Genomic DNA, 9,948 nt, shown 5'->3' on the forward strand with positions numbered 1-9,948 from the left:
TAGACTATGCTTCATTTAAAAAAAACACTGACAGCATCTTAAAAGCAAGTATTCTATGAATGTCATGTGTATTAAGTTGAATCTTGCAAAGCATCACATGTCAGAATGGTAATGACAACAAAAGCAGATGGTACTTATCCTGTGGCCAGATGGATGGACACAATGGAGTATCTTCATATTGGTCCGATTGGAGTGAAGCCATGAAGCCGTGCCTTGAGCCTTATTCTATATACATTAGACAGGAACATAATGACTGATTTTGAGCTCAACTGTGCAATGATTTGGAGGAGATTACAGAAATCTGCAAACAAGATTGTGGATCGACATCCAAATGGCATTTGATAATCGGTGCTGTAGGAGAATGGCACATAATTATTGGGTAGGCTGGGAGGAGGGAGAGAAAGAACTTGGAATAGAAATATACCCAAAATAGTTAGATCCAAACTCAAAATATACTTGTGCAGTGACAAAGGAACATTGTTGGTACTTTGGCCATTGCTGGCAGGAACACTATAGAAGTCAATTGGAAGTCAGGTTTGGAGATTTGTCATAGTCATAAATTGTATTATCATCCAGCACAGTAACTGGCCCTTCATTCCTCCATGTCCCTGCTGACATTTCTTCCCATCTTCACATCCCATTTGCCAGCATTAGGTCTGTATACTTCTAGGCTTTGCAATTGAAGTGATATTGAAATATCCCCCAAACAAAGTGATTGTTTTCCATTCCAGCAGCTCCTCTGACAGCACATTCTGGCTTTCAACCAAACTTTCCCCTCAGATCTTCTTTACAACTCTCTCCTCTCACCTTAAGTCTCTACCCTCTTGGTTTTCATACTTCTTTGGCTTGGCTTCGCGGACGAAGATTTATGGAGGGGTAATGTCCATGTCAGCTGCAGGCTCGTTTGTGGCTGACAAGTCCGATGCGGGACAGGTAGACACGGTTGCAGCGGTTGCAAGGGAAAATTGGTTGGTTGAGGTTGGGTGTTGGGTTTTTCCTCCTTTGTCTTTTGTCAGTGAGGTGGGCTCTGCGGTCTTCTTCAAAGGAGGTTGCTGCCCGCTGAACTGTGAGGCGCCAAGATGCACGGTTTGAGGCGATATCAGCCCACTGGCGGTGGTCAATGTGGCAGGCACCAAGAGATTTCTTTAGGCAGTCCTTGTACCTCTTTTTTGGTGCACCTCTGTCACGGTGGCCAGTGGAGAGCTCGCCATATAACATGATCTTGGGAAGGCGATGGTCCTCCATTCTGGAGACGTGACCTACCCAGCGCAGTTGGATCTTCAGCAGTGTGGATTCGATGCTGTCGGCCTCTGCCATCTCGAGTACTTAGATGTTAGGGATGAAGTTGCTCCAATGGTGAACGCTGGTGTAAGCGTTCTAGGAGCTGTAGGTGATGCTGGTAGAGGACCCATGATTCGGAGTCGAACAGGAGTGTGGGTGTGACAACGGCTCTGTATACGCTAATCTTTGTGAGGTTTTTCAATTGGTTGTTTTTCCAGACTCTTTTGTGTAGTCTTCCAAAGGCGCTATTTGCCTTGGCGAGTCTGTTGTCTATCTCGTTGTTGATCCTTGTATCCGATGAAATGGTGCAGCTGAGATAGGTAAATTGGTTGACTGTTTTGAGTTTAGTGTGGCCGATGGAGATGGGGGAGGGCTGGTAGTCATGGTGGGAGCTCGCTGATGGAGGACCTCAGTTTTCTTCAGACTGACTTCCAGGCCAAACATTTTGGCACTTTCTGCAAAACAGGACGTCAAGCGCTGAAGAGCTGGCTCTGAATGGGCAACTAAAGCGGCATCATCTGCAAAGAGTAGTTCACGGACAAGTTGCTCTTGTGTCTTGGTGTGAGCTTGCAGGCGCCTCAGATTGAAGAGACTGCCATCCGTGCGGTACTGGATGTAAACAACGTCTTCATTGTTGAGGTCTTTCATGGCTTGTTTCAGCATCATGCTGAAGAAGATTGCAAAGAGGGTGGGTGCGAGAACGCAGCCTTGCTTCACGCCATTGCTAATGGAGAAGGGTTCAGAGAGCTCATTGCTGTATCTGACCCGACCTTGTTGGTTTTCGTGCAGTTGGATAACCATGTTGAGGAACCTTGGGGGGCATCCGAGGCGCTCTAGTATTTCCTGCTCACGGTGTCGAAGGCTTTGGTGAGGTCAACAAAGGTGATGTAGAGTCCTTTGTTTTGTTCTCTGCACTTTTCTTGGAGCTGTCTGAGGGCAAAGACCATGTCAGTAGTTCCTCTGTTTGCGCGAAAGCCGCACTGTGATTCTGGTAGAACATTCTCGGTGACACTAGGTATTATTCTATTTAGGAGAATCCTAGTGAAGATTTTGCCTGCAATGGAGAGCAGCGTGATTCCCCTGTAGTTTGAGCAGTCTGATTTATCACCTTTGTTTTTGTACAGGGTGATGATGATGGCATCATGAAGGACCTGAGGCAGCTTTCCTTGGTCCCAGCAGAGCTTGAAAAACTCATGCAGTTTGGCATGCAGAGTTTTGCCGCCAGCCTTCCAGACCTCTGGGGGGATTCCATCCATACCTGCTGCTTTGCCACTTTTCAGTTGTTCAATTGCCTTATATGTCTCTTCCCAGGTGAGGACCTCATCCAGCTCTAGCCTTAGGGGCTGTTGAAGGAGCTGGAACAGGGCGGATTCTTGGACTGAGCGGTTGGCACTGAAAAGAGATTGGAAGTGTTCTGACCATCAGTTGAGGATGGAGATCTTGTTGCTGAGGAGGACTTTGCTGTCTGAGCTGTGCAGCGGGCTTTGGACTTGGGGCGAGGGGCTGTACACAGCCTTTAGAGCCTCATAAAAACCCCTGAAGTCGCCAATGTCCGCGCTGAGCTGGGTTCGTTTGGTGAGGCTAGTCATTTTGGATCTCCCGGAGTTGCGCTGAAGATAGCTGCATGCGCGACGGAAGGTTTGTTTCTTCTCTGGCCAGGACGGCTTTGCAAGATGATCCTGGTGGGAAGCTCACTTCTTTGCCAGCAGCTCCTGGATTTCCTGGTTGTTTTCGTCGAACCAGTCCTTGTTTTTCTTGGAGGAGAAGCCCAGTACCTCTTCAGTGGATTGCAGTATGGTAGTCTTCAGCTGATCCCAGAGGGTTTCAGGGGACGAGTCCATGAGGCGGATTGCATCCTCGAGCTTTGCTTTGAGGTTTGCCTGGAAGTTTCCTCTCACTTCGTCTGACTGCAGGTTTCCAACAATGAACCTCTTTCTGGGGGCTTTACTGTTCCTGGACTTTGGCTTGAAGTGAAGGTTGAGCTTGCAGCGAACCAGCCGGTGGTCAGTGTGGCATTCCGCGCTGGGCATGACCCTGGTGTGGAGCACATCTCGTTTGTCTCTTTCTCGCACCAGGACGTAGTCCAGGAGGTGCCAGTGTTTGGATCGGGGATTCATCCAGGTAGTCTTCAGGCTGTCCCTCTGCTGAAAAAGTGTGTTTGTAATGACAAGCCGCTGTTCTGCGCAGAGCTCCAACAGGAGGCGCCCGTTGTCGTTGCACTTGCCGACACCATGCTTGCCCAGGATTCCTGGCCAGGTTTCTAAGTCTTTGCCTACGCGAGCGTTGAAGTCGCCAAGGATGACAACGTTGTCGGCTGTAGGGGTGTGTTGGATGAGGTTGCGCAGATCAGTGTAGAACTTGTCCTTTTCTGTTTGTTCTGCCTAGAGGGTTGGAGCATAGACACTGATGAGGGTGATGCGACGCTTGTTTTGAAGGGGGAGTCGCATGGATATGATCCGGTCCGAGTGGCCTGTCGATAGGTTTTAGAGTTTGGAGGCAATGGAGTTCTTGACTATGAAGCCTACACCAGATAGGCGTCGTTCATCCATAGGCTTGCCAGACCAGTAGAGTGTGTAGCCCGTGCCGTGTTCTTGGAGGCTGCCTACATCTGCAAGGCGGACTTCACTGAGAGCGGCTATGTCAATGTCGAGTCTGAGGAGTTCATGTGCGATGAGGGCTGACCGACATTCAGGTCGGTGGCTGTCAGCCTTGTCTAGCATGGTTCTGATGTTCCAGAATGCTAGCTTGAGTTTGTGAGCATCTTTTGAGCGGGAGGACGTGGAGGGGGAGAACGTGGATATGTCCTCGGGCCTGCGCAAAGGAGCTTTTAGGTGGAGTGCAGTGTGCGCAGTACTGGCCCCACCCTTTACACCCATGGTTCATGTGCCGTGGCCAAGCAAGCTGGGATGTGGCAGCGAGGTCCTTGGGTTGTAAGTTTTATATCGGAGTGGCCTTCTCCTATGCAGGTTTCTTACCCGAGCTGGAGGGGCCTGCCTCCCCTCCTAGGTCGGACCATACTGCCCGGACCGGGGCCAGGGCCGCCGCTGCTTGCCCTGTGCCCGGACTGGGGCCGCCGCCTCCTTCTTTCTGCCCAGACCGGGGCCTCCGCCTGCCTCACTCGACCGAGGCCGGGGCCTCCTCCTCCCCCTCGCAGAGAACTAAAGACCACCAAGCTGTTCCTGTTCGAATTTTATACACTTCAAGCCAAGTTCATTGTCACTTGAACAGGAGTACAGTGAAAAGGTTTGTTTTGCATGGTATCCAGCAAGTAAATCAATACACAAATACAACATAGCACAGATTACAGAGAGAGATCAATTAGACCTGAGCAAGGGAAACATTACTGTATTTTAGTGAGGTTCATTCAGTTTGGCCCTCAGCTGCCTTTGCTTCAGTCAAGAGAAGCCCAGCCTGCCAAATCACACTGCCCATAATTAAACTTTTCCAATTCAGGAAACACTCCAATGATTCTCCTCTTCTCTACCCTCCAACACATATCATCTGCATTCTACACTCTTTCCAGTGCAACTGCATTCATCCTACAGTGTGGCCACTAGAACTGCACAAAGAAAATGCTGGAGCTGCTGTAAGAGCTGTGCTGCCACTGGTGCGGACCCATGAGAGCAGAGACACGATGCTGCTCCAAAGGGATAAACCACCTGGTACTCATGCCGATAGTCCATACAGGGTTTAAATGGACTCTTAAATGGAGCCAATGATGTTCCATTTTAAAATCCTTCAACCGCAGGGTCTGTGCCGCAAGTGGCAGCACCTGTGCTTATCAGTGGACCACGAGGGGTTGTAGGGAAGCAGTGGACTGATGCAGGGCACCAGAAATGAGAAGAACATTCCCCCCCAACCACCACCCGTGGTTGAGAAGGAAAAGCATAGGAGATGAGCCCACAGGATGGTGATCATGGCAGTGGACCAGCGAGGCGCTGAGGGACCCAGCAGGTGACTTATGGTCGGGAGACCTGCATGGGCTGTGGGGCTACAGGCTGCTGGAGACTGGCTCATGGGAGCCAGGTATCAGAATTGAGATTCGAGGGGTGCTGAGGTAAGAAGGGCTCCCAGAAGGCTTCCTGATTGTGTCAGGAGCTCCTGTGAATTGGCAGACACTTAGTCACCCTGAAGGGCCTCTCTTTTGCTTCTCTTTTTCCTATTATTCGAGGCGCTGGGCTCATGGCAACTCTTTGTTTGTCTTATGGCAGACAAAAGTTAAAAGTATATCATGTATGTTTCATTTTACTGTATTGTTATGTGACAATAAAAGTAATCCTGAATCTTATTCCAAAGGCTATGTATCCAATCTTTGGTAAAGTTGCAACATAATGTACCAAATTTTAGATTCAATGCCCCAACCTATGAAGGTTGGATTATATTTCAAACAATTCACCATTGTCTCCATGGGTGCTTTAACTTGAATTATTGCCTTTAAGGATTTTTTAGGTGATGTAACCATATAACCGTTTACGGAGTGGAAACAGGCCGTGTCGACCCTTCGAGTCCACACCAGTTCACTAGAACAACTCCACTAGCTCAACCCTCCCACTCTCCACCCATAACTCTCCAACCCCCTCACCCCCATGTACACATCCAACCTTCTCTTAAATGACAGAAGGGACCCTGCCGCAACTATCTCATTTGGAAGAACATTCCATTCTGCCACCACTCACTGAGTGAAAAAGCATCCTCGAATACTTCTCCTAAAGTTTTTCCCCCTTACCTTTAGCTCATGCCCTCTTGTTCCAACCTCCCCTGCCCTCAGGGGAAAAAGTTTGTTTATGTCTAGTCTATCTATTCCTTTCATAATTTAAATACCTCTATCAAGTTCCCTCTCAGTCGTCTACGTTCCAATGAATAAAGTCCCAGTCTCCTCAATCTCTCCCTGTAATCCAGATGCTGTAAGTCAGGCAACGTCCTTTTAAACATTCTCTTCACCCTCTCCACCATATCTATATCCTTTCTATAATTTGGAGACCAGAACTGAGCACAGTACTCCAAACCAGGCCTCACCAATGCCTTAAACAGCCATGGTGATGAATAATGGTGAACTTGCATTAGACAATTACCAATGGAGAGGACCAAGCAACTGTTAGGGGTTAAAAAAAAACAAGGCAGGAACTATAATATCATTTAAAAGTATTTGGAGAAGAAAACTATTTGTAAAGAAAGTATAAAGGAGGATAGATGGAAAGGGAAGTGAATTATAATGAGAATTATCAGTTGCAGATGGAAATGTCACAAAATTGAGTCATATTTTCTGAGCTAAAATTTCAGAAAACTGTCTTACAGATAACTTGCAATAAAATAACTAAAATCATCTATGTAATTTCTCTTGAGAAGCTTGTGAAATGTTTGGTTGTTTGAGCAAATTTCTGCTTTGTAATTTCAAATTTAACTTACTGAAAACATTTTTTGTGTACTTTAAGATAAGTTATGATTAGTCCAAGTTTTGAATTTCCTGCTATATGTTTGTGTAGTTACGCAAGTAATTGCTTGTGGGTTTGGTCGGGACATTGACACACATAGATGGGTTTTTGTCTGACCAAAAAGTATGGATAAACAGCAGTGCTACGTCACAGTTGTAATTCAAGCAATATGTGGGTGTATATTTCAAATACCCAGTTTACTTAAATTGTGTGTTATACTCATTCATTCATTGTTATTGGCAAGTAAAGATATTACTCTTGCGTTTATTTTGTTAACTGTTTTTCCTCCATTAGCCATGAAATACTGAGGCATGACTTCTACTTGTGTGTTTAGCAAAAAGGTATTCTATTTGTAGGCTGTGAGGATTCTCATCAAAATTAAGGTGAATGCCTGAACTTTGTGTTCTGAAGTAAGACTGGTTAGAACAGTCAGTAAACATTTTGAAACATATTTCTGCTATTTAACATGTTAATGTTCTTGTATTAAAATCAAACAAAAAATTTCACATGACCGTACCATGTATTAAAACAAATAACAATAAATCTGAAATAAAACAAAAAAATGCTGAAAATACTTAAGTCTGTTAGAGTCTCAGTTAGCATTTCATGTCAGTGATTCTTCATGAGAACTGTTTCAGGTTTTTAGCATCTGTGCTACATTGCTTTCTAAAGTCTGGCGTTGTGTCTCAAGATGCAGGTTAAAATCTCAATTTATATTTATATGGAGATTTTTATTACACAAGGTAAATGGTAGAGGTTTAAATTATTAACTGAGTTATTCCAGCTGTATTCATCTGATCTTTCATTCTGAGGGAACATCAAGCAATAATTGGTGAAATGCATCTAGTGCTCCCTTTGTGACCTCCTCTACATCGGAGAAACTGGACACAGACTGAGAGATTGTTTCATTCAGCACCTTCACTTTGTCTGCTGAAATAACAGCTATGGTTATAGCTCGAAGTTGAAAGAAGACTCATACACCAAGGGAGTGTAATCGACACTGGCTTTATTGAGCCGCAGCTCTGCCTTTTATAGGCAGCTGGCCATGTCATCACCGGGGCGTGGTTTGAGCGAGGCCGGCTGCTGATTGGCTATCCCAGATGCTTGGGCCTGGATTGGACCCCCTGCGATCCGCTGGCGGTGAATGGTCGATTTGACTGCTATTCTTGCGGCGTATGGGAATGCTGTCTACCCGATCATCGTGGTCGACGGGTGTTTGCTGTGTTGGCCTGCAAAGTGGGGCGTGGGCTACTGCACAACTCCCAGTGGCCAACCAATTTAATTTCACACACCATTCCTCCACCACGATCATGCCCTCATGCTCTGCCAAACTGAAGCTAACTGCAAATTGGAGGAGCAACACTCTCTTTTCTGATCCCTATGCCCTATTTCCTCTGGCTTCCTTTCTGTCTCTTTTCAGAGATCAATGCTCTCCTCTTATTATTTCTCAGGTTTTTTCTCTTCTGCCCTCCCACTCATATCTACCGGCGACCTGTTGGCGTGTGCTCCTCCCCCTTCCCCCTTCCTCTCCTCTTTCCCCCCCCCCCCCCCCCCCTTACCTGCCTGCTTTTTGCTCATACTCTGACTAAGTGTTCAGGCCTGAAAAGTTGGTTACTCTTTAGCATGACTTGCTAAATTTCTCCAGCATTTTTGTATATTGCACTACAATCACAGCATCTGCAGACCTTCCTGTTTAGAAAATAAAATTCAATTGTCTCGACCACAATGGCCTGAGATCTGACTGTTTCTGCCTTTCATTTTATAAACTTCAACCAGGTTTTTCCTTAGCCTCTAAAGCACCAAGAGAAAACAACCCATTTGACCAACCTCTCTCCCCTAGCTCACACTCCCCAAGGCAACATCCTGGTAAATCTCTTCTGAACTCTTTCCAAAGCATCCATACGCTTCTTGCCACGGGGAAACCAGAACTACACACATTCCTCCCAGTGCAGCGTTGGAGAACCAAAGTCTTGTATAGCTGCAATATGACTTTATACTCTTGTACTTGCAAACACTGTGTGTGTGGGTGTGTGTATAAATATATATAAATGTTATACAAAATTATATATGTTAATATATTGGAAATACAATTTGTTGTTAATATTATGAAACTCATTGCATTTGTAAAGGAAATGATAAGTTACTGTGGAAACTGACTATTTTTTTTTAAATTTAGATTTCATCGAAATGCAGAAGTTGCCCCTTACTTCATTTTTGGTCTGAATGAAGAAAATGTTGGGTGAAGAGAGGGCTGCACTGCCTTTACTGCCTTATTTGCACATTAGATTTTTGGATTATTAATTTTACTCAAGTGTCAGCTTGTTTCTCAGAACTGCATGTATTGTAAAATAAATGAAGTGCCTATCTATTTCTGTATTTCTTTGTGTGTGTGTGTGTGTGTGTGTGTGTGTGTGCATATATTAGCGAACCATCCTGCATTCAAAATAACCTTTAAAGTTGATTTAATTCAGTTCATGATGGATGACAAAATTTGCACTGAGGATTTTCACCTTTTTAAAAAAAATAGTAAGTTTCTTTCTGTTAAGAATTGTCAGCCACTTTTTCATTCTCACACCTGCAAAATTTAACTTCCTGTGTATCCATTCAAAATGTGTTGTTTTAATAATTCCATGCAAATCAATGTTCTTTCATTTCAACACCAAGAAATGTTCTCTAAGGATTTTTAAATAATCAAACTAAGTGAAAGTCTATTAACTTAAATATATAAAAAGTTGTCAATGGACTGCAGCGGTGTGTTGATTGGGTCATGGGTTGAGAAGCATTGATTTTACTTTGTATATTTTGACATTAATATTTTCTATGTTTCAATAATATTTTCTGCTGAGTTAAAGAAGTTTTTCCTCAGTCTCCTGGAAGGTTTCAGCTTCAGCTCCTGACAGGTTTCTTGATTTTAGCATTTAGCTGAGTGAAAACAGGAATAGGTTCCCAGAATAAGGGAAATTAGCCAAGAATTTTGATCTTTATTGCTACGTAGTAGTGCTCTCGGCACATATTGAGAACTTGCATCCATTTGAAAAGAATGATTGCTGTCAAAAATTAGAGTAGACTTGTCATTTAATGCTAGTATCAAGGATCAATTAATTTTCTGATTTTTGTGTCCCAGGCAAGAACTTCCATACTTATAAAAATAGAGACAGGAAAGGGGATTTGGACACCCTCCAGCCTGTGGGCTTTATGAAATGGTAGCTTGCCAATAGAAGCCTGTTAGTTGGAG

General features: G+C 44.8%; 1 protein-coding gene across 2 annotated transcripts in view; it reads left to right on the forward strand.

Moving 5' to 3' along the window:
- LOC138757317 (uncharacterized) overlaps positions 1-9,081 on the forward strand; it is a 111,489-nt gene extending 102,408 nt beyond the window's left edge. The window contains exons 6-7 of one of the 2 annotated variants that reach the window (XM_069924444.1): positions 7,008-7,096; positions 8,890-8,976. In XM_069924444.1, coding sequence (XP_069780545.1) covers positions 7,008-7,047 — 40 coding nt within the window. In that variant the 3' untranslated portion in view covers positions 7,048-7,096; positions 8,890-8,976. Of the gene's footprint in view, positions 1-7,007; positions 7,097-8,889 lie in introns of both variants that reach the window. The other variant, XM_069924443.1, reaches the window with a different exon arrangement.
- Positions 9,082-9,948: the final 867 nt, after the last annotated feature.

This window comes from Narcine bancroftii, chromosome 3, assembly GCF_036971445.1.
Source record: "Narcine bancroftii isolate sNarBan1 chromosome 3, sNarBan1.hap1, whole genome shotgun sequence".
NCBI lineage: Eukaryota > Metazoa > Chordata > Chondrichthyes > Torpediniformes > Narcinidae > Narcine > Narcine bancroftii.